At 44.7% G+C, this 25,238-nt stretch overlaps 1 protein-coding gene across 1 annotated transcript in view; it reads left to right on the plus strand.

Annotated features, from left to right (window-relative positions):
• LOC106594685 (slit homolog 1 protein) overlaps nt 1-25,238 on the plus strand; it is a 253,524-nt gene that overhangs the window by 197,160 nt on the left and 31,126 nt on the right. Inside the window, exons 5-12 of the mRNA XM_082958681.1 lie at nt 10,948-11,019; nt 11,155-11,226; nt 11,547-11,618; nt 15,006-15,169; nt 15,816-15,963; nt 20,286-20,357; nt 22,455-22,526; nt 24,922-24,993. Of these exons, the coding sequence (XP_082814807.1) occupies nt 10,948-11,019; nt 11,155-11,226; nt 11,547-11,618; nt 15,006-15,169; nt 15,816-15,963; nt 20,286-20,357; nt 22,455-22,526; nt 24,922-24,993 (744 nt within the window). The remainder of the gene's footprint in view (nt 1-10,947; nt 11,020-11,154; nt 11,227-11,546; nt 11,619-15,005; nt 15,170-15,815; nt 15,964-20,285; nt 20,358-22,454; nt 22,527-24,921; nt 24,994-25,238) is intronic.

A 25,238-nucleotide genomic window follows, 5' to 3' on the forward strand; every position in this document is an offset into this window, starting at 1 on the left:
CATGTGTTTGGGGAGGAGCGGAGTGGGACAGTGGGGTCAGGAAAGTTTACACACCAACACACACCACAGAGAGGGACTGAGAGGTGAGATCTGAGTTCACACAGCCAGTGGAGAGTTTACCTTTCTCACCCTCTACTGAGCACAGTCTGCTGATGAGGAGGAGGAGGGGAGAAAGAGAGATGAAGAGTTGGAAGAATGACCACTACAAAGAATTGCAGAGACTGAGAAGACAGGAGAGATGGATGAACAATGAGAGGATAAGAGGGAGAGAAAAGGCGAGAGAGAGAGAGAGAGAGAGAGAGAGAATGAAGGGATGAAGAGAATTAGTGGAGAGATCAGGAGTATAGAGTAAATATAAGATGCTGTTCTCTCTCTCTCACACACACACACACACACACACACACACACACACACACACACACACACACACACACACACACATACCACACACACACACACACTACACACATACTACACACACACACATACTACACACACACACACACACACACACACACACACACACACACACACACACACACACACACCACAGACACCATACACACACATACCACACAATTACCACACACACCACACGCATCCCACAGTGAGAGGAAGAGAGAATGTATTTCACCATGGACACAAATCTAACATGCCAGGCATCTAGGGAGAAACTAATGAAAGACAACCTTTAGATGACACGTAACATTAGGCAGCATTACACACACACACACACACACACACACACACACACACACACACACACACACACACACACAGCGGACCCAGCTGTGACCAAACCTCATAGTCTCCGTGTCTCTCCTGTAAACATAACATCCAGATGGTACCACATCGTGTCCTAGCAACAGAGCGCCTGTCCAGGCATCTCCAATTGTGTGTGTGTGTGTAATGCTGCCTAATGTTACGTGTCATCCAAAGGTTGTCTTTCATTAGTTTCTCCCTAGATGCCTGGCATGTTAGATTTGTGTCCATGGTGAAATACATTCTCCTTCATCCCCTCTCTTCCTCTCACTGTGGGATGCCTGTTACACACACACACACACCTGGAACCACTTGGGCAACTGGGCCTGGAGTATCAGTGTGAACATGATCAGATTGGACAAGGAGCTGTGAGAAGATACAGTGGTGAGGAGAACAAGAGAAAGAGAAGAAGAATGGTGTTCTGAAACCCAGTCCAGCTGTCTTGTTCAGAATCAGCTAGTTCCTCATATCACCTCTACAGCCTTAACACCAACTTCCTCCTTAACACCAACTTCCTGTCCTGTCAGGGGACATCTAGCAACCTTCACTGAATGAGACAGAGAGAGACACACACACAGAGATAGAGAGACACCGAGAGAGAGAGAGAGAGAGAGACACAGAGGGAGAGAGAGAGAGTTATAGAACCCATTGACCTTTATGGTTGTGAGGTCCGCTCACCAAACAAGAATTCACAAAATGGGACAAGCCAAATTGAGACTCTGCATGCAGAATTATGCTAAGATATTGTCTGTGTTCAACGTAAAACACCAAATAATGCATGCAGGGCAGAATTAGGCTGATACCCGCTAATTATCAAAATCCGGAAAAGAGACGTTAAATTCTACAAGCACCTAAAAGGAAGCGATTCCCAAACCTTCAATAACAAAGCCATCACCTACAGAGAGATGAACCTGGAGAAGAGTTCCCTAAGCAAGCTGGTCCTGGGGCTCTGTTCACAAACACAAACAGACCCCACAGTGTCCCATGACAGCAACACAATTAGACCCAACCAAATCATGAGAAAACAAAAAGATAATTACTTGACACATTGGAAAGAATTAACAAAAAAACAGAGCAAACTAGAATGCTATTTGCCCCTAAACAGAGAGTACACAGTGGCAGAATACCTGACCACTGTGACTGACCCAAACTTAAGGAAAGCTTTGACTATGTACAGACTCGGTGAGCATAGCCTTGCTATTGAGAAAGGCCACCGTAGACAGACCTGGCTCTCAAGAGAAGACAGGCTATGTGCACACTGCCCACAAAATGAGATGGAAACTGAGCTGCACTTCCTAACCTCCTGCACAATGTATGACCATATTAGAGACACATATTTCCCTCAGATTAGACAGATCCACAAAGAATTCGAAAACAAACCTGATTCTGATAAACTCTCATATCTACTGGGTGAAATACCACAGTGTACCATCACAGCAGCAAGATTTGTGACCTGTTGCCACAAGAAAATGGCAACCTGTGAAGAACAAACACCATTGTAAATACAACCCATATTTATGTTTATTTTCCCTTTTCTACCAACACTGTATATAGACATAATGACATTTGAAATGTCTTTATTATTTTTGAACTTTTGTGAGTGTAATGTTTACTGTTAATTTTTTATTGTTTATTTCACTTTTGTTTATTATCTATTTCACTTGCTTTGGCAATGTAAACATAGGTTTCCCATGCCAATAAAGCCCTTGAATTGAATTGAGAGATGATCAGGTAGAGATGAGGGAGGGAGAGAGATGATCAGGTAGAGATGAGGGAGGGAGAGAGATGATCAGGTAGAGATGAGGGAGGGAGAGAGATGATCAGGTAGAGATGAGGGAGGGAGAGAGATGATCAGGTAGAGATGAGGGAGGGAGAGAGATGATCAGGTAGAGATGAGGGAGGGAGAGAGATGATCAGGTAGAGATGAGGGAGGGAGAGAGATGATCAGGTAGAGATGAGGGAGAGAGAGAGATGATCAGGTAGAGATGAGGGAGAGAGAGAGATGATCAGGTAGAGATGAGGGAGGGAGAGAGATGATCAGGTAGAGATGAGGGATGGAGAGAGATGATCAGGTAGAGATGAGAGAGGGAGAGAGATGATCAGGTAGAGATGAGGGAGGGAGAGAGATGATCAGGTAGAGATGAGGGAGGGAGAGAGATGATCAGGTAGAGATGAGGGAGAGAGAGATGATCAGGTAGAGATGAGGGAGGGAGAGAGATGATCAGGTAGAGATGAGGGAGGGAGAGAGATGATCAGGTAGAGATGAGGGAGGGAGAGAGATGATCAGGTAGAGATGAGGGAGGGAGAGAGATGATCAGGTAGAGATGAGAGAGGGAGAGAGATGATCAGGTAGAGATGAGGGAGGGAGAGAGATGATCAGGTAGAGATGAGGGAGAGAGAGAGATGATCAGGTAGAGATGAGGGAGAGAGAGAGATGATCAGGTAGAGATGAGGGAGGGAGAGAGATGATCAGGTAGAGATGAGGGAGGGAGGGAGAGAGATGATCAGGTAGAGATGAGGGAGGGAGAGAGATGATCAGGTAGAGATGAGGGAGGGAGAGAGAGAGATGATCAGGTAGAGATGAGGGAGGGAGAGAGATGATCAGGTAGAGATGAGGGATGGAGAGAGAGATGATCAGGTAGAGATGAGGGAGGGAGAGAGATGATCAGGTAGAGATGAGGGAGGGAGAGAGATGATCAGGTAGAGATGAGGGAGGGAGAGAGATGATCAGGTAGAGATGAGGGAGGGAGAGAGATGATCAGGTAGAGATGAGGGAGGGAGAGAGATGATCAGGTAGAGATGAGGGATGGAGAGAGATGATCAGGTAGAGATGAGGGAGGGAGAGAGATGATCAGGTAGAGATGAGGGAGGGAGAGAGATGATCAGGTAGAGATGAGGGAGGGAGAGAGATGATCAGGTAGAGATGAGGGATGGAGAGAGAGATGATCAGGTAGAGATGAGGGAGGGAGAGAGATGATCAGGTAGAGATGAGGGAGGGAGAGAGATGATCAGGTAGAGATGAGGGAGGGAGAGAGATGATCAGGTAGAGATGAGGGAGGGAGAGAGATGATCAGGTAGAGATGAGGGAGGGAGAGAGATGATCAGGTAGAGATGAGGGAGGAGAGAGATGATCAGGTAGAGATGAGGGGGAGAGAGATGATCAGGTAGAGATGAGGAGGAGAGAGATGATCAGGTAGAGATGAGGGAGGGAGAGAGATGATCAGGTAGAGATGAGGGATGGAGAGAGATGATCAGGTAGAGATGAGGGAGGGAGAGAGATGATCAGGTAGAGATGAGGGAGGGAGAGAGATGATCAGGTAGAGATGAGGGAGGGAGAGAGATGATCAGGTAGAGATGAGGGAGGGAGAGAGATGATCAGGTAGAGATGAGGGAGGGAGAGAGATGATCAGGTAGAGATGAGGGAGGGAGAGAGATGATCAGGTAGAGATGAGGGAGGGAGAGAGATGATCAGGTAGAGATGAGAGGAGGGAGAGAGATGATCAGGTAGAGATGAGGGAGGGAGAGAGATGATCAGGTAGAGATGAGGGAGGGAGAGAGATGATCAGGTAGAGATGAGGAGGGAGAGAGATGATCAGGTAGAGATGAGGGAGGGAGAGAGATGATCAGGTAGAGATGAGGGAGGGAGAGAGATGATCAGGTAGAGATGAGGGAGGGAGAGAGATGATCAGGTAGAGATGAGGGAGGGAGAGAGATGATCAGGTAGAGATGAGAGGATGGAGAGAGAGATGATCAGGTAGAGATGAGGGAGGGAGAGAGATGATCAGGTAGAGATGAGGGAGGGAGAGAGATGATCAGGTAGAGATGAGGGAGGGAGAGAGATGATCAGGTAGAGATGAGGGATGGAGAGAGATGATCAGGTAGAGATGAGGGATGGAGAGAGATGATCAGGTAGAGATGAGGGAGGGAGAGAGATGATCAGGTAGAGATGAGGGAGGGAGAGAGAGAGATGATCAGGTAGAGATGAGGGAGGGAGAGAGATGATCAGGTAGAGATGAGGGAGGGAGAGAGATGATCAGGTAGAGATGAGGGAGGGAGAGAGATGATCAGGTAGAGATGAGGGATAGAGAGAGATGATCAGGTAGAGATGAGGGAGGGAGAGATGATCAGGTAGAGATGAGGGATGGAGAGAGATGATCAGGTAGAGATGAGGGATGGAGAGAGATGATCAGGTAGAGATGAGGGAGGGAGAGAGATGATCAGGTAGAGATGAGAGAGGGAGAGAGATGATCAGGTAGAGATGAGGGAGGGAGAGAGATGATCAGGTAGAGATGAGGGAGGGAGAGAGATGATCAGGTAGAGATGAGGGAGGGAGAGAGATGATCAGGTAGAGATGAGGGATGGAGAGAGATGATCAGGTAGAGATGAGGGAGGGAGAGAGATGATCAGGTAGAGATGAGGGAGGGAGAGAGATGATCAGGTAGAGATGAGGGAGGGAGATAGATGATCAGGTAGAGATGAGGGAGGGAGAGAGATGATCAGGTAGAGATGAGAGAGGGAGAGAGATGATCAGGTAGAGATGAGGGAGGGAGAGAGATGATCAGGTAGAGATGAGGGATGGAGAGAGATGATCAGGTAGAGATGAGGATGGAGAGATGATCAGGTAGAGATGAGGGAGGGAGAGAGATGATCAGGTAGAGATGAGGGAGGGAGAGAGAGAGATGATCAGGTAGAGATGAGGGAGGGAGAGAGATGATCAGGTAGAGATGAGGGAGGGAGAGAGATGATCAGGTAGAGATGAGGGAGGGCAGGAGATGATCAGGTAGAGATCAGGGATAGAGAGAGATGATCAGGTAGAGATGAGGGAGGGAGAGATGATCAGGTAGAGATGAGGGAGGGAGAGAGATGATCAAGGTAGAGATGAGGGATGGAGAGAGATGATCAGGTAGAGATGAGGGAGGGAGAGAGATGATCAGGTAGAGATGAGGGAGGGAGAGAGATGATCAGGTTAGAGATGAGGGAGGGAGAGAGATGATCAGGTAGAGATGAGGGAGGGAGAGAGATGATCAGGTAGAGATGAGAGAGGGAGAGAGATGATCAGGTAGAGATGAGGGAGGGAGAGAGATGATCAGGTAGAGATGAGGGAGGGAGAGAGATGATCAGGTAGAGATGAGGGAGGGAGAGAGATGATCAGGTAGAGATGAGGGATGGAGAGAGATGATCAGGTAGAGATGAGGGAGGGAGAGAGATGATCAGGTAGAGATGAGGGAGGGAGAGAGATGATCAGGTAGAGATGAGGGAGGGAGAAGATGATCAGGTAGAGATGAGGGAGGGAGAGAGATGATCAGGTAGAGATGAGGGAGGGAGAGAGATGATCAGGTAGAGATGAGGGAGGAGAGAGATGATCAGGTAGAGATGAGGGAGGGAGAGAGATGATCAGGTAGAGATGAGGGAGTAGGAGAGAGATGATCAGGTAGAGATGAGGGAGGGAGAGAGATGATCAGGTAGAGATGAGGGAGGGAGAGAGAGAGATGATCAGGTAGAGATGAGAGGAGGGAGAGAGATGATCAGGTAGAGATGAGGGAGGGAGAGAGATGATCAGGTAGAGATGAGGGAGGGAGAGAGATGATCAGGTAGAGATGAGGGAGGGAGAGAGATGATCAGGTAGAGATGAGGGATAGAGAGAGATGATCAGGTAGAGATGAGGGAGGGAGAGAGATGATCAGGTAGAGATGAGGGAGGGAGAGAGATGATCAGGTAGAGATGAGGGAGGGAGAGAGATGATCAGGTAGAGATGAGGGAGGGAGAGCGAAAGCGCACACACATTTGACTTTAGATCCATACATCCATGTTCTATATCTCTCCCCAAAATCCATTTACACCCTCTCCATCTCTCACCCCCTTTCTCACCCTCCAATTCTCACATCTCTCTCTCTCTCTCAAATTCCCATATCCGCCCCTCTCTCTCTTTCTCTCTCAAATTCCCATATCTGCCTCTCTCTCTCTCTCTCTCTCTCTCTCTCTCTCTTTCTCTCTCAAATTCCCATATCTGCCTCTCTCTCTCTCTCTCACGACTCCCTGCTGTGTGTCTGTCTATGTGTTGGTTCACTGACTCTGACCTCAATCTGAAATGGAGCAGAAAAACTGTACGTGTGATCGCAACCAATCTCTCACCCACTCCACTCCCTCTCTCACTTTATCTGTCCTTCTCTCACGCTTTCTCTCTCTCGTTCTCTCTCTCATACACTCCATCCATCCCTTTCACCCATTATCCATCTTTCATTCTCTATATCCATCTCTTACTTTTACTCACTCCATTCCACTCTTCCACTATATCCATCATTCTCTTTTCATGTTCTCTCAATCTATCACCCTCTACATTCCCCTCCTTCAATCTATCACCCTCTACATTCCCATCTTTCTCTGCGGGCTGCTCTGATCATCTCAGCGGGCTGCTCTGATCGTCTCAGCGGGCTGCTCTGATAGTCTCTGCGGGCTGCTCTGATAGTCTCTGCGGGCTGCTCTGATAGTCTCTGCGGGCTGCTCTGATAGTCTCTGCGGGCTGCTCTGATAGTCTCTGCGGGCTGATCTGATAGTCTCTGCGGGCTGCTCTGATAGTCTCTGCGGGCTGCTCTGATAGTCTCTGCGGGCTGCTCTGATAGTCTCTGCGGGCTGCTCTGATAGTCTCTGCGGGCTGCTCTGATAGTCTCTGCGGGCTGCTCTGATAGTCTCTGCGGGCTGATCTGATAGTCTCTGCGGGCTGCTCTGATAGTCTCTGCGGGCTGCTCTGATAGTCTCTGCGGGCTGCTCTGATAGTCTCTGCGGGCTGCTCTGATAGTCTCTGCGGGCTGCTCTGATAGTCTCTGCGGGCTGGTCTGATAGTCTCTGCGGGCTGCTCTGATAGTCTCTGCGGGCTGCTCTGATAGTCTCTGCGGGCTGATCTGATAGTCTCTGCGGGCTGCTCTGATAGTCTCTGCGGGCTGCTCTGATAGTCTCTGCGGGCTGCTCTGATAGTCTCTGCGGGCTGCTCTGATAGTCTCTGCGGGCTGCTCTGATAGTCTCTGCGGGCTGCTCTGATAGTCTCTGCGGGCTGCTCTGATAGTCTCTGCGGGCTGCTCTGATAGTCTCTGCGGGCTGCTCTGATAGTCTCTGCGGGCTGCTCTGATAGTCTCTGCGGGCTGCTCTGATAGTCTCAGCGGGCTGCTCTGATAGTCTCTGTGGGCTGATCTGATAGTCTCTGTGGGCTGCTCTGATAGTCTCTGCGGGCTGCTCTGATAGTCTCTGCGGGCTGCTCTGATAGTCTCTGCGGGCTGATCTGATAGTCTCTGCGGGCTGCTCTGATAGTCTCTGCGGGCTGCTCTGATAGTCTCTGTGGGCTGCTCTGATAGTCTCTGTGGGCTGCTCTGATAGTCTCTGCGGGCTGCTCTGATAGTCTCTGCGGGCTGCTCTGATAGTCTCTGCGGGCTGATCTGATAGTCTCTGCGGGCTGCTCTGATAGTCTCTGTGGGCTGCTCTGATAGTCTCTGTGGGCTGATCTGATAGTCTCTGCGGGCTGCTCTGATAGTCTCTGTGGGCTGGTCGGGAGGTTAATAGTGTGTTTGAAATCCTCCAGGGTATGACGCATTATCTACACACACGCATACAAACACAGACACAGAAACACACACAGACACACAGACAGACAAACAAACAAACATAGACAACCCTGTGGTTCCCCTCTCCATGGCAAATGGAAGAGTGCCAGAGTCTACTCAAGCTGTAGTAGGCCCTCCTTGGGGTGGCTCAGTCACTGCGGGCCCAGGCGTCCTGCCGGCGTCTAGGCCCCAGGGCCTGGAGATGGAGACCTAGTGGTAATGTTGTGGAACAGACCCAGAGAGGAGGGAGAGAGATGGAGGGATGGAGAGAGGAGTGGTAGACTGAAAGAGATGAAAATAGAAAGAGAGAAAAAGGAGAGAGAACAAGGAAAAGTGAGTGAGCGATATTGAGGGAGACAGAGGAAAAGAGAGGGAGCCAGGGGCCCAGTCCCTAGTTCCTGGTCTGTCTGTGTACTTTACATGACAAAACACAGTGCGATAGAGCAGATAAGCCACCAATTACTCAACTGTCTGCTCCGCACCGATCAACACTGTCTGTACTACATCACACTGTCTGCTCCACATTGATCAACACTGTCTGCTCCACACCGATCAACACTGTCTGTACTACATCACACTGTCTGCTCCACACCGATCAACACTGTCTGCTCCACACCGATCAACACTGTCTGCTCTACACTGATCAACACTGTCTGCTCCACACCGATCAACACTGTCTGCTCCACACCGATCAACACTGTCTGCTCCACACCGATCAACACTGTCTGCTCCACACCGATCAACACTGTCTGCTCCACACCGATCAACACTGTCTGCTCTACACCGATCAACACTGTCTGCTCCACACCGATCAACACTGTCTGCTCCACACCGATCAACACTGTCTGCTCCACACCGATCAACACTGTCTGCTCCACACCGATCAACACTGTCTGCTCCACACCGATCAACACTGTCTGCTCCACACCGATCAACACTGTCTGCTCTACACCGATCAACAGTGTCTGCTCTACACTGATCAACACTGTCTGCTCTACACTGATCAACACTGTCTGCTCTACACTGATCAACACTGTCTGCTCTACACTGATCAACACTGTCTGCTCTACACTGATCAAAACGGTCTGCTCTACACTGATCAAAACTGTCTGCTCCACACTGATCAACACTGTCTGCTCTACACTGATCAACACTGTCTGCTCTACACTGATCAACACTGTCTGCTCTACACTGATCAACACTGTCTGCTCTACACTGATCAATACTGTCTGCTCCACACTGATCAACACTGTCTGTTCCACACTGATCAACACTGTCTGCTCTACACTGATCAACACTGTCTGCTCCACACCGATCAACACTGTCTGCTCCACACCGATCAACACTGTCTGCTCCACACCGATCAACACTGTCTGCTCCACACCGATCAACACTGTCTGCTCCACACCGATCAACACTGTCTGCTCCACACCGATCAACAGTGTCTGCTCTACACTGATCAACACTGTCTGCTCCACACCGATCAACACTGTCTGCTCCACACCGATCAACACTGTCTGCTCCACACCGATCAACACTGTCTGCTCCACACCGATCAACACTGTCTGCTCTACACTGATCAACACTGTCTGCTCCACACCGATCAACACTGTCTGCTCTACACCGATTAACACTGTCTGCTCTACACTGATCAAAACGGTCTGCTCTACACTGATCAAAACTGTCTGCTCCACACTGATCAACACTGTCTGCTCTACACTGATCAACACTGTCTGCTCCACACTGATCAACACTGTCTGCTCCACACTGATCAACACTGTCTGCTCTACACTGATCAACACTGTCTGCTCTACACTGATCAACACTGTCTGCTCTACACTGATCAACACTGTCTGCTCTACACTGATCAATACTGTCTGCTCCACACTGATCAACACTGTCTGTTCCACACTGATCAACACTGTCTGCTCTACACTGATCAACACTGTCTGCTCTACACTGATCAACACTGTCTGCTCTACACTGATCAACACTGTCTGCTCTACACTGATCAACACTGTCTGCTCTACACTGATCAACACTGTCTGCTCCACACTGATCAACACTGTCTGCTCCACACTGATCAACACTGTCTGCTCTACACTGATCAACACTGTCTGCTCTACACTGATCAACACTGTCTGCTCTACACTGATCAACACTGTCTGCTCTACACTGATCAACACTGTTTGCTCTACACTGATCAACACTGTCTGCTCTACACTGATCAACACTGTCTGCTCTACACCGATCAACACTGTCTGCTCCACACTAATCAACACTGTCTGCTCTACACTAATCAACACTGTCTGCTCCACACTGATCAACACTGTCTGCTCTACACTGATCAACACTGTCTGCTCCACACTGATCAACACTGTCTGCTCCACACTGATCAACACTGTCTGCTCCACACTCCTCTTCTTTTCATAGATCCTTTCTTTCTACATGGATTTTACATTGAAAAAGCTACACTTTGTTTAAATTGTCTTTCCTTCTTTCTTCCTTCTTTCTTTCTTTCATTTTTCTTTCTTTCATCTCTCTCTCTCCCTCTCTCCCTCTCTCCCTCTCCCCTTCCGTCATTCCTTCTCAGGGACCTTAGTGAGAATGCTATCCAAGCCATTCCCAGGAGAGCTTTCAGAGGGGCCACGGACATCAGGAACCTGTGAGTGACACATGCACGCACACTCTCTCTCTCTCTCTCTCTCTCTCTCTCTCTCTCTCTCTCTCTCTCTCCTCTCTCTCTCTCTCTCACACACACACACTAATGGAAGCCATTATATGTGTTTTGTGTCTACAGTCAACTGGATAAGAACCACATCACTTGCATCGAGGAGGGGGCCTTCCGTGCTCTGAGAACTCTGGAGGTTCTGTAAGTATTATAGAGAGAGACTGTGTCTGTGTGTAGCTTTCTTCTCCTAAGGAATGTCATCTAATATTCTCTCCGCCTCTCTCTCCATCTCTCTACTGCTCTCTCTCTCTCTTTCTTTCTTTTCCTTTACCTCTCTGTCTTTCCCTCTCTCTCTCTATTGCTCTCACTCTCTCTTTCCCTCTCTCTCTTTCTCTCTCCCTCTTTCTCTCCCTTTCTCTTTTTCTCTCCCTCTCTCCTCCTCTCTCTCTCATTCCCTCTCTCTTTCGATCCCTCTTTTCTCCCCTCTCTCTCTCTCTCTCTCTCTCTCTCTCTCTCGGCAGCACATTGAACAACAACAACATAAGCAGCATTCCAGTCTCCAGCTTCAACCACATGCCCAAACTACGCACCTTGTGAGTCCCTCTCCGTTTTACTACATTACCCACAATCCAACACTATTCAGTAGGACTGCCAGGGAACTCATGACACTTAGGTGCCGATTCAATATGTATTACGATTCTCACCATTCTAGATGTATTGTGATTTTAGATGTATTGCTATTTGATTCTGCAATTTGATTGTGATTTGATGTTCAAACCCAGATAACATGCACTGCCAGGGAACTCATGACACTTAGGTGGCCGACATATCAAATTGCGTGGAGAATATGTTGTTTGGGCAATATGTTGTTTGGGGAATATGTTGTTTGGGGATTATGTTGTTTGGGGAATATGTTGTTTGGGCAATATGTTGTTTGGGGAATATGTTGTTTGGGGAATATGTTGTTTGGGGAATACGTTGTTTGGGGAATATGTTGTTTCGGGAATATGTTGTTTGGGGAATGTTTTCCCATTGGGAAGATGTCAGAGAGACATCAGAATAGAATGTTGATGTCTGACCGACGCATAAACGATGTAGAATGTAGAACTGTAGAATGTAGAACTGTAGAATGTAGAACTGTAGAATGTAGAATGTAGGCACTCTAAATACATCTGTAAGACGTCTTGGCAATGAGCAAATGCTGTATAAACGGCATCTTCCCAATGTGCCCTGTATACATCGTGCCCACGTTTGGCAGACGGGTGCGTGCTATCTGGGAACATATTGCTCGCTATGCGTCTGCTGCAGAGAGACGAGAGAGCAGGAGAACATTTTGTTTCGATTCGTTTTGGCGCAGCTACAGCCAATTAGCACTAATTAACACTACCTGTTCTTTACACTTGGAGTCAAAGTATATATACTGTATATATTGTCAAGAATAATATTGTGATATTCAACTATGGTTTGTCTCATCACTACTACTCAGTGACACAGTTATTGTATAAACAGATCAGGATGAAGATACCCCTACAGGTGCAGATCTAGGATCAGGTCCCCCTTGTCCATGTGATCTAATTCATTATGATCTTAAAGGGAAAACTGATTGTAGACCAGTACTCCTACTCTGAGATGCTATAAGAATAGGGACTTTGGTCACCCTTTCCGAATCTTATCCATTAGGGTGAAAACACAAAACTGACCTAAGATCAGTGTGGAAGGAGGGCAACTCTATCCTTCTCTGACAGGCCACACATAGCCAACCCTACCAGCTCTCAGTCTCACGTCAGAATTAGACGTTCATCCATGTTTCCCAAACGTCAAATTTCAAAGTGTTTAAGCTTAAGTTTAGGTATTAACTCTGAATATTTAAGGTAAGGGTTATGTTCAGGTATTAACTCTGAATATTTAAGGTAAGGGTTATGTTCAGGTATTAACTCTGAATATTTAAGGTAAGGGTTATGTTCAGGTATTAACTCTGAATATTTAAGGTAAGGGTTATGTTCAGGTATTAACTCTGAATTTTTAAGGTAAGGGTTATGTTCAGGTATTAACTCTGAATATTTAAGGTGAGGGTTATGTTCAGGTATTAACTCTGAATATTTAAGGTAAGGGTTATGTTCAGGTATTAACTCTGAATATTTAAGGTGAGGGTTATGTTCAGGTATTAACTCTGAATATTTAAGGTAAGGGTTATGTTCAGGCATTAACTCTGAATATTTAAGGTGAGGGTTATGTTCAGGTATTAACTCAGAATATTTAATGTAAGGGTTATGTTCAGGTATTAACTCTGAATATTTAAGGTAAGGGTTATGTTCAGGTATTAACTCTGAATATTTAAGGTGAGGGTTATGTTCAGGTATTAACTCTGAATATTTAAGGTGAGGGTTATGTTCAGGTATTAACTCTGAATATTTAAGGTAAGGGTTATGTTCAGGTATTAACTCTGAATATTTAAGGTAAGGGTTATGTTCAGGTATTAACTCTGAATATTTAAGGTAAGGGTTATGTTCAGGTATTAACTCTGAATATTTAAGGTAAGGGTTATGTTCAGGTATTAACTCTGAATATTTAAGGTGAGGGTTATGTTCAGGTATTAACTCTGAATATTTAATGTAAGGGTTATGTTCAGGTATTAACTCTGAATATTTAAGGTGAGGGTTATGTTCAGGTATTAACTCTGAATATTTAAGGTGAGGGTTATGTTCAGGTATTAACTCTGAATATTTAAGGTAAGGGTTATGTTCAGGTATTAACTCTGAATATTTAAGGTAAGGGTTATGTTCAGGTATTAACTCTGAATATTTAAGGTGAGGGTTAGGTTCAGGTATTAACTCTGAATATTTAAGGTGAGGGTTATGTTCAGGTATTAACTCTGAATATTTAAGGTAAGGGTTATGTTCAGGTATTAACTCTGAATATTTAAGGTAAGGGTTATGTTCAGGCATTAATTCCAAGACCTTAAAGATGCACTATGCAGAAATCGCACCGCCATTTCCTGGTTGTTAAAATTCGAATAGTTTGCCTAATTTAAATGTATGTGATTTAAATAAGCAAATATATTGTATTTTCAGCTGTTAGAAGCAAAACCGAAAGTGAAAGACGCAAACATGTAATTTAAGCACGGTAAGCATAGAAGTAGTGCACATAGAACAGATCTACTGCTTCTTGGTCTTGTTTCAATAAGAATGTCTATGTGAATTTGGTCGGGTCACCCAAAAAGTTACATATTGCAGCTTTAAGGTTGGGCATTAACTCTGAATGTTTAAGGTTTGAGATGGGCTTAAAACTAAAATATCAAAAACAACTTTCTATCACTGGGTTCGAACATGCAACCTTTGGAATCAGAGGCAGATGCCTACCGAAATTTGGCTGAGCCAACCACCAGTGAGAAACACACTTCAAATACACACATCTTTTATGAATGCTTCTGTACCCATAAACCAGTCAATCAGAGATGTAGCGCTGTCTCAGAAAAAGGCCCAGCATCTTGGGGGGGAACCAAACCCCAAGTCCTATTCTAAGGAGACTTGGTCCCCTTCCACCCACCACAGAAGGGTTGTGGGTGATTTGCTGGGACTTCAAGGCACCAAGCTCCTGTCAACAAACTGTCCAACGACAGACGCCCCTGGAAATCAAACTGTTAAGCCCCTGAAAATCACACACACACACACACACACACACACACACAACTAGAAACTCCTCCATTGTTAAAGCTGAGAGTTAGGGTTAGAGTATAGGGCTACAACAGTATGGGGGAAACTGGTTCAGACAGTGCGTGTGTGCGTGCGGATGATGGTTTGGAGTGAGAGTCTCAGTGAGAGATGGATAAGTGATCCCCCTCCTCTCCCTCTCTCCTAGTGGTTACCCTCTACTCCAACGTCTCTGTGTTTTACAGAGGGTTGAGAAAGCACAATAAATGTCCTTTGACATCCTGGTACATTGGACAGTAAACCTCCTTCTTCCTCGTCCTCTCCCTCCAGTCGTCTCCACTCTAACAGTCTGAGGTGTGACTGTCACCTGTCCTGGTTGTCTCCCTGGCTGAGACAGAGGCCCACCCTGGGTCTGTACACACAGTGCAGCTCCCCTCCAACCCTCAGGGGACTCAACATGGCTGAACTGCAGAAGAACGAGTTCACCTGCTCAGGTAAGGCAGGGGTCAGAGGATAGAGTTTACCTGTAGAGGTCACCTGCTCAGGCAAGACAGGGGTTAGAGGGTAGAGTTTACCTGTAGAGGTCACCTGCTCAGGTAAGACAGGGGTCAGAGGTTAGAGGGTAGAGTTTACCTGTAGAGGTCACCTACTCAGGTAAGACAGGGGTCAGAGGTTAGAGGGTAGAGTTTACCTGTAGAGGTCACTTGCTCAGGTAAGACAGGGGGCAGAGGTTAGAGGGTAGAGTTTACCTGTAGAGGTCACCTGCTCAGGTAAGACAGGGGGCAGAGGTTAGAGGGTAGAGTTTACCTGTAGAGGTCACCTGCTCAGGTAAGACAGGGGTCAGAGGTTAGAGTTCATCAGCTGAGATACAGCACTAGAATTTGTGTGGAGCCTTTCTATGCCATGTCCTTCCCTTGGTATGACTTTTATTTACTGTCCAGAAATCACCTGGTATTTACATAGCAACTTATAATCATACAATAATACACACTAATCACTCTCTCTCATTCTAAACTCTCTCTTTTTCTCTTTCTCTCTCGCTCTCTCCCTTTGTCTTTCTTGCTCGCTCTCTCTCGCTCTCTCTCTTTGTCTTTCTCTCTCTCTCTCTCTCTCTCTCTCTCTCTCTCTCTCTCTCTCCAGGTCAGAGTGACAGTGCGTTTGTCCAGCCGTGTAGCCTGGCGTCTGGCTCCTGTCCTCCCATGTGTTCCTGTAGTAACAACATCGTAGACTGTAGAGGCAAGGGCCTCACTGCCATACCTGCTCACCTGCCTGAAGCCATGACCGAGATGTGAGTACTGCACGCGGTCAGCATGACCACACACGGTCAACAAGACCACACACGGTCAACAAGACCACAAAGCTATAACGATGGTTTATAAGATACGAGGGCCTCTCTGCCATACCTGCTCACCCCCTTGAAGCCATGACCGAGATCTGAGACAGTCGACATGGTCAGTTCATGCTCATCACCACACCTGGTCAATTTACTTACAGGTGTTAGTATTGATTTATTTGATTTATTAATTTAACCTTATTTAAGCAGGAAATCCCATTGAGACCAATGTCTATTCTGCATCACAAAAACAGACAAACAGTAAGGTCATTGAGACATCACACACCATGTAGAATAACCGCACCATACAGAATAACCACACCATGTAGTATAACCGCACCATACAGAATAACCACTCCATATAGAATAACCACACCATACAGAATAACCACACCATACAGAATAACCACACCATACAGAATAACCACTCCATATAGAATAACCACACCATACAGAATAACCGCACCATACAGAATAACCACACCATACAGAATAACCACACCATACAGAATAACCACACCATGTAGAATAACCACACCTTGTAGAATAAATACACCATGTAGAATAACCACACCATACAGAATAACCACACCATGTAGAATAACCACACCATGTAGAATAAATACACCATGTAGAATAACCACACCATATAGAAAAATCACACCATGTAGAGTAAATCCACCATACAGAATAACCACACCATGTAGAATAACCACACCATGTAGAATAACCGCACCATGTAGAATAACCGCACCATACAGAATAACCACACCATGTAGAATAAATCCACCATGTAGAATAACCGCACCATGTAGAATAACCGCACAATACAGAATAACCACACCATGTAGAATAAATCCACCATGTAGAATAACCACACCATGTAGAATAAATCCACCATGTAGAATAACCACACCATGTAGAATTACCACACCATATTGAATTACCGCACCATGTAGAATTACCACACCATATTGAATTACCGCACCATGTAGAATTACCGCACCATGTAGAATAACCGCACCATGTAGAATTACCGCACCATGTACAATTACCGCACAATACAGAATAACTACACCATATAGAATAAACACACCATACAGAATAACCACACCATGCAGAATAAATCCGCCATGTAGAATAACCACACCATGCAGAATAAATCCGCCATGTAGAATAACCACACCATGTAGAATTACCACACCATATAGAATTACCACACCATGTAGAATTACCGCACCATACAGAATACCTACACCATACAGAATAACCGCACCATGTAGAATAACCACTCCATATAGAATACCACACCATGTAGAATAAATCCACAATGTAGAATAAATCCACCATGTAAAATAACCACACCATATAGAAAAACCACACCATGTAGAATAAATCCACCATGTAGAATAACCACACCATGTAGAATAAAAACACCATGTAGAATAACCACACCATGTAGAATAAAAACACCATGTAGAATAACCACACCATGTAGAATAACCGCACCATGTAGAATAACTACATCATATAGAATAACCGCACCATGTGGAATAACCACACCGTGTAGAATAACTACATCATATAGAATAACCACACCATATAGAATAAATCCACCATGTAGAATAACCACACCATGTAGAGTAAATCCACCATGTAGAATAACCACACCATGTAGAATAACTGCATCATATAGAATAACCACACCATGTAGAATAAATCCACCATGTAGAATAACCACACCATACAGAATAACCACACCATGTAGAATAACCACACCATGTAGAATAACTCCACCATGTAGAATAAATCCACCATGTAGAATAACCACACCATTTAGAATAACTGCATCATATAGAATAACCACACCATGTAGAATAACTGCATCATATAGAAAAACCACAGCATGTAGAATAACCACACCATACAGAATAACCACACCATGTAGAGTAAATCCACCATGTAGAATAACCACACCATGTAGAATAATCACACCATGTAGAATAACTACATCATATAGAATAACCACACCATGTAGAATAACTACATCATATAGAATAACCACACCATACAGAATAACCACACCATGTAGAATAAATCCACCATGTAGAATAACCACACCATGTAGAATTACCGCACCATGTCGAATTACCGCACCATACAGAATAACTACACCATACAGAATAACCGCACCATGTAGAATAACTACATCATATAGAATAACCACACCATGTAGAATAACTACATCATATAGAATAACCACACCATGTAGAATAACCACACCATGTAGAATAACTACATCATATAGAATAAACACACCATATAGAATAACCACACCATGCAGAATAAATCCGCCATGTAGAATAACCACACATGTAGAATTACCACACCATATAGAATTACCGCACCATGTAGAATTACCGCACCATACAGAATAACTACACCATACAGAATAACCGCACCATGTAGAATAACCACTCCATATAGAATACCACACCATGTAGAATAACCACACCATATAGAAAAACCACACCATGTAGAATAAATCCACCATGTAGAATAACCACACCATGTAGAATAACCACACCATGTAGAATAACCGCACCATGTAGAATAACTACATCATATAGAATAACCGCACCATGTGGAATAACCGCACCATGTAGAATAACTACATCATATAGAATAACCACACCATGTAGAATAACTACATCATATAGAATAACCACACCATGTAGAATAAATCCACCATGTAGAATAACCACACCATGTAGAATAACCACACCATGTAGAATAACTACATCATATAGAATAACCACACCATGTAGAGTAAATCCACCATGTAGAATAACCACACCATGTAGAATAACTGCATCATATAGAAAAACCACACCATGTAGAATAACCACACCATGTAGAATAACCACACCATACAGAATAACCACACCATGTAGAATAAATCCACCACGTAGAATAACCACACCATGTAGAATAAATCCACCACGTAGAATAACCACACCATGTAGAATAACCACACCATGTAGAATAACTACATCATGTGGAATAACTACATCATGTAGAATAACCACACCATGTAGAATAAATCCACCACGTAGAATAACCACACCATGTAGAATAACTACATCATGTGGAATAACTACATCATGTAGAATAACCACACCATGTAGAATAAATCCACCATGTAGAATAACCACATCATGTAGAATAACCACACCATGTAGAATAACCGCACCATGTAGAATAACCACACCATGTAGAATAACCACACCACATATGACCATTCATACTGTTCATGGGCCATATAAATACAGTATAATCATCATGATTGTTATTGCATATTGATACGGTGGCCCGCTGGCCAATAAGAGTGGACCAGGGATATGTCTGTGTGTCATTGGATATCCTGTATTAATATATGTAAATGATACAGTTTATCCAGTCAGACGAATATGTGGCCACCTGACCAATAAGAGTGGATGTGTGTGTGTCATTAATGCATCAGAGCTGCTCTAGAAAGGATATTTCTATTCCCTGACAGCAGCTTATCACCCCCCACCCCACACAGACCATGTCCATATATGGACACTTAACTCCTTGACTTTTACACAAGCTCATCTCTCAACATAACATCTCCCTTGGTTTAACCTCTTAGAACCTGAAGGACGCACACACATACACACGCATGATCATGCGCGCACACACATACACACTCACTCACTCACTCAGACGGGAGGGAGAGAAAAAGAGAGAGAGAGATGGTGAGAGGAGGATGAGGAAATAGTAGAACATGTTTGAGGTTAGGGAGAGAAAGAGGAACTTTCTAAGACTTTCTCAGAGGAACGAGAGACAGACAGAAGGAGAGAGAGACAGAAGGAGAGAGAGACAGACAGGAGAGAGACAGACAGAGGGGTTAGTAGTGTACTGCTGCAGTCTCTAAGTGGTTTGGCAGTTTAACAGGTGAGCATTCCCCTGGTAAGCTAACGGCTCCAGTCACACAAATATGTCAAACTGTGTCTGATACCCTCAACATTTCCTCTCTCTCACACACACAAAACACACACATACTTACACACACACACAGAGAGAAAGAGAGACTAACCTAAGTTTCTCCTATGTCTTACATGGGTGTAATTTGAATGAATCTCATTGCCGATGGGTCTCTCCCCCTCCCTTCTCCTCCCTTCTGTCTCCCGCCCTCTCTCTTTTTTCCTCCCCTCACTCTCTCCCTTTTCCTTCCCTCCTTCTCTCCCTCCTAGTCGTCTGGAGCAGAATGGTATCAAGTCAGTTCCTCCTGGGGCCTTCACCTCCTACAAGAAGCTGCGCAGAATGTAACTAGTCAACCCCCTTTACTTAATATACACCAGCCACCTTCCTTATGCCTAATCTGAAACTCAAGCTGCTATGTTTGCAGATGATACTACAATTTATACAGCAAGAGAATTGTTTCAAAAGATTCAGCAAGCTCTACAAGTAGATCTGGGAAATATCAGGGATTGCGTTTGCCAGAACAAACTTGTTTTGCCCACCAAGAAACCTACGGTTATGTTGGTCTGTTCCACCAGGAAAAGGCCAACGCAGCCTGGGATGCAATTAAGTACGGGGGAGTACAAATTGAGGAAGTGGTAGAAACCAATTGAGGGGTGCTTATCATGGTCGTCTCAAATAACTAATCTAAGTAAAAATGTCAAATAAAACTGTATGCATTATCAGAAGGATAGCTAAATATTTACCAGGAAAGATTCTTAAGAAAACAGCCTAAGCATTAATTGGGAGTCAAGTGAACTACTGTTCTGTGGTCTGGGGACATGCATCAGCAAGTTAACATAGGAGGCTGCAGATTGCACAGAACAAAGCAGCAAGGATTGTTTTAATGTGGAGATATGGTTCTTCTGTTGTAGTCATGCACAGTGCTCTTGGTTGGTCATCAAGCAACAAGATAATTGAAGAAAAAAAAAACATGCTTGTTTATTTCACAATGTACACCATTTAAAACAGCCAAACTCTATTCACAACAGTATTCAGTTGGTAAGAGACAGACATTCAGTAAATACTAGGAAAAGATTGTCCACCATCTATGCGTTATCCAGACAGAAAAGAGAAATAGGCAAAATAACATTTCAATTTAGTACAATAAAGAAATTTAATAATTTATCTGAGCAAACCAGAAACCTTTCAATATATACAATCAAGTAATACTTTAGAACCATTTAAATATAATAAATTGGAAGGTTGTGCTGGACTATGGTAGATGAAGGAACCAATCTATCTTTTCAGACTGTTAGAGTATTTATCTGGTCAATATGCCAGTGTATTATGTCTGTGAAAATGTGATCATATTATAATTATTTTTTCTTTCTTTTTTTTACGTTTAAGGACTCTTAGATAAGTCCAAATGAGCACTAAAAGATATCCTAATAAAATCAAATAAAACTCCTGACCTTTCACCTTTGACCTCTACAGTTCACACACCCTCCCTAACTCCCTGTCTCCTACCCTACAAAGTGATTATCTACAGTAAGAGTCTTATCTGTTATCTGCTACTGGTTTTTGGAGACCTTTAGTTGAACTCTCAGTGAGCTAGGGCGAGGGGGGTTAAGGCAGGATGAGGGGTAGAAAGTGTAAGTGGAGGGTTAGTGTGTGTGTGCGCACACGTTTGAATTTCATCATTCTCTTAAAGTACCGTTTCCTTGGGGGAGTTTAAACACTTGATCGATGTATAAATCATAGAAGAGTGTAATTGTCTTTAGGACAGCTGTTTTTAGTCAAGACTTTTGTGTTTTTTACGTAAAATGTTTTTGTTGCACTGTCTGTGTGTTTATAGTTGTGTTTAATGTGTTAGTGTATGTAAGTTGTTTTGTCTGAGACGTTGTTCCCCCTGCTGCTATTGGACCAGGTCTCTCTTGGAAAAGAGATGTTATCTCAATGAGAAAAACCTGTAGAAATAAAGGTAAAATAAAATAAAAAAAAACCTGTATAAATAAAAACCTGTATAAATAAAGGTAAAATTAAAATTAAAAAGAATCTAATCCAGGAGAGGGTTTGGACCTCTGAGGCCCAACACGGGAGCTCTTCTGTGGGCTAGATTCCAGGAGACCTCCCCTTAGCCTGGTCCTCTGCATGGTTTATATCATCTCAACAAGGTTGTAGGATGCATTTCCATTGTCTGCTGCATCCCAAATGGGAAATGGCATCATATTCTCTATATAGGGCACTACTTTGACCAGACTCCTACTTGGCCTGGTCAAAAGTAGTGCACTATATAGTGAATAGTGGCCTGGTCCAAAGTAGTGCACTATATATTGAATAGTGTGCAGTTTAGGAAGCAGCCCTCTAAAGAAGATGTCATTAAGTGGTGACGTCAGAGAGAGTGTGAGGTCAAAGGTCATGGTTCTCACTGTAACACTGTTGTTGTTCCTTCTTTCCAGAGATCTGAGTAACAACCAAATATCAGAGATTGCTCCCGATGTTTTCCAAGGCCTGAGAGCCCTCAACTCACTGTGAGTCTGTTTGCATCAGTGTGTGTAACCATCAGTGTGTGTGTGTTGCCATCAGTGTGTGTGTGTCGCCATAAGTGTGTGTGTCGCCATCAGTGTCTGTGTGTCGCCATCAGTGTGTGTGTCACCATCAGTGTGTGTGTCACCATCAGTGTCTGTGTGTCGCCATCAGTGTCTGTGTGTCGCCATCAGTGTCTGTGTGTCGCCATAAGTGTGTGTGTCGCCATCAGTGTCTGTGTGTCGCCATCAGTGTTTGTGTGTCGCCATAAGTGTGTGTGTCGCCATCAGTGTCTGTGTGTCGCCATCAGTGTCTGTGTGTCGCCATAAGTGTGTGTGTCGCCATCAGTGTGTGTGTGTGTCTGTGTGTCGCCATCAGTGTGTGTGTGTGTGTCTGTGTGTCGCCATCAGTGTGTGTGTGTGTCTGTGTGTCGCCATCAGTGTGTGTCTGTGTGTCGCCATCAGTGTGTGTGTGTGTCTGTGTGTCGCCATCAGTGTGTGTGTGTGTCTGTGTGTCGCCATCAGTGTGTGTGTGTGTGTGTCTGTGTGTCGCCATCAGTGTGTGTCTGTGTGTCGCCATCAGTGTGTGTGTGTGTGTCTGTGTGTCGCCATCAGTGTGTGTCTGTGTGTCGCCATCAGTGTGTGTCTGTGTGTCGCCATCAGTGTGTGTGTGTGTCTGTGTGTCGCCATCAGTGTGTGTCTGTGTGTCGCCATCAGTGTGTGTGTGTGTGTGTGTCTGTGTGTCGCCATCAGTGTGTGTCTGTGTGTCGCCATCAGTGTGTGTGTGTGTGTCTGTGTGTCGCCATCAGTGTGTGTCTGTGTGTCGCCATCAGTGTGTGTCTGTGTGTCGCCATCAGTGTGTGTGTGTGTGTCTGTGTGTCGCCATCAGTGTGTGTCTGTGTGTCGCCATCAGTGTGTGTCTGTGTGTCGCCATCAGTGTGTGTGTGTGTCTGTGTGTCGCCATCAGTGTGTGTCTGTGTGTCGCCATCAGTGTGTGTGTGTGTGTGTCTGTGTGTCGCCATCAGTGTGTGTCTGTGTGTCGCCATCAGTGTGTGTGTGTGTCTGTGTGTCGCCATTAGTGTGTGTCTGTGTGTCGCCATCAGTGTGTGTGTGTGTCTGTGTGTCGCCATTAGTGTGTGTCTGTGTGTCACCATCAGTCTGTGTGTCTGTCAGTCTGTGTGTACTAACGTAGTGTTGACATGCCTCTGTCTGTGTTATACACGTCTGTAGCATATACATGATCATGAGGGAGTGTGTGTGTACATATCATTGTGAATAATGTATAGTGTTTATATAGAATTAAACAGACAGTCCTTATTTTATATGTCCTACTGAATCAGCCTCAATGGGAGGTCTGGGAGACAGTGTGTGTGTGTGTTTGTTTTCTGTGGGGGTCCAGGAGAGGAGGGGGGGTTGGTAGTTGGTAAGTGTCCCCTTAGGGGATAGCCCTGTCTGGGATGAATGGGACTGTGCTGTGCCTTTTAGTGTGGGTGTGTTCCAGCTCCCTCTTATGAGTGATATGAGCCAGATGGGGCCACAGAATCCTGAGCTCCATGTTGTCTTGTATTGTCATGGTGTTACTGGTATAGTACTGAGTCTTATTCTATATGGTCTCTACAGGGTCCTGTATGGTAATATTATCATGGTGTTACTGCTATAGTACTGAGTCTTATTCTATATGGTCTCTACAGGGTCCTGTATGGTAATATTATCATGGTGTTACTGGTATAGTACTGAGTCTTATTCTATATGGTCTCTACAGGGTCCTGTATGGTAATATTATCATGGTGTTACTGGTATAGTACTGAGTCTTATTCTATATGGTCTCTACAGGGTCCTGTATGGTAATATTATCATGGTGTTACTGCTATAGTACTGAGTCTTATTCTATATGGTCTCTACAGGGTCCTGTATGGTAATATTATCATGGTGTTACTGCTATAGTACTGAGTCTTATTCTATATGGTCTCTACAGGGTCCTGTATGGTAATATTATCATGGTGTTACTGGTATAGTACTGAGTCTTATTCTATATGGTCTCTACAGGGTCCTGTATGGTAATATTATCATGGTGTTACTGGTATAGTACTGAGTCTTATTCTATATGGTCTCTACAGGGTCCTGTATGGTAATATTATCATGGTGTTACTGCTATAGTACTGAGTCTTATTCTATATGGTCTCTACAGGGTCCTGTATGGTAATATTATCATGGTGTTACTGGTATAGTACTGAGTCTTATTCTATATGGTCTCTACAGGGTCCTGTATGGTAATATTATCATGGTGTTACTGGTATAGTACTGAGTCTTATTCTATATGGTCTCTACAGGGTCCTGTATGGTAATATTATCATGGTGTTACTGGTATAGTACTGAGTCTTATTCTATATGGTCTCTACAGGGTCCTGTATGGTAATAAGATCACAGATCTCCCCAGAGGACTGTTTGAGGGACTCAGCTCTCTAGAACTGCTGTAAGTACTATTCTGTCTACTTCCTAGATCATACCCTATTCCCTATGTAGTGCACTATACTGTCTACTTATTAAATCATACCCTATTCCCTATGTAGTGCACTATACTGTCTACTTATTAAATCATACCCTATTCCCTATGTAGTGCACTATACTGTCTACTTATTAAATCATACCCTATTCCCTATGTAGTGCACTATACTGTCTACTTATTAAATCATACCCCATTCCCTATGTAGTGCACTA

The sequence above is a fragment of the Salmo salar genome, chromosome 12, assembly GCF_965601325.2.
Source record: "Salmo salar chromosome 12, fSalSal1, whole genome shotgun sequence".
Lineage (NCBI taxonomy): Eukaryota > Metazoa > Chordata > Actinopteri > Salmoniformes > Salmonidae > Salmo > Salmo salar.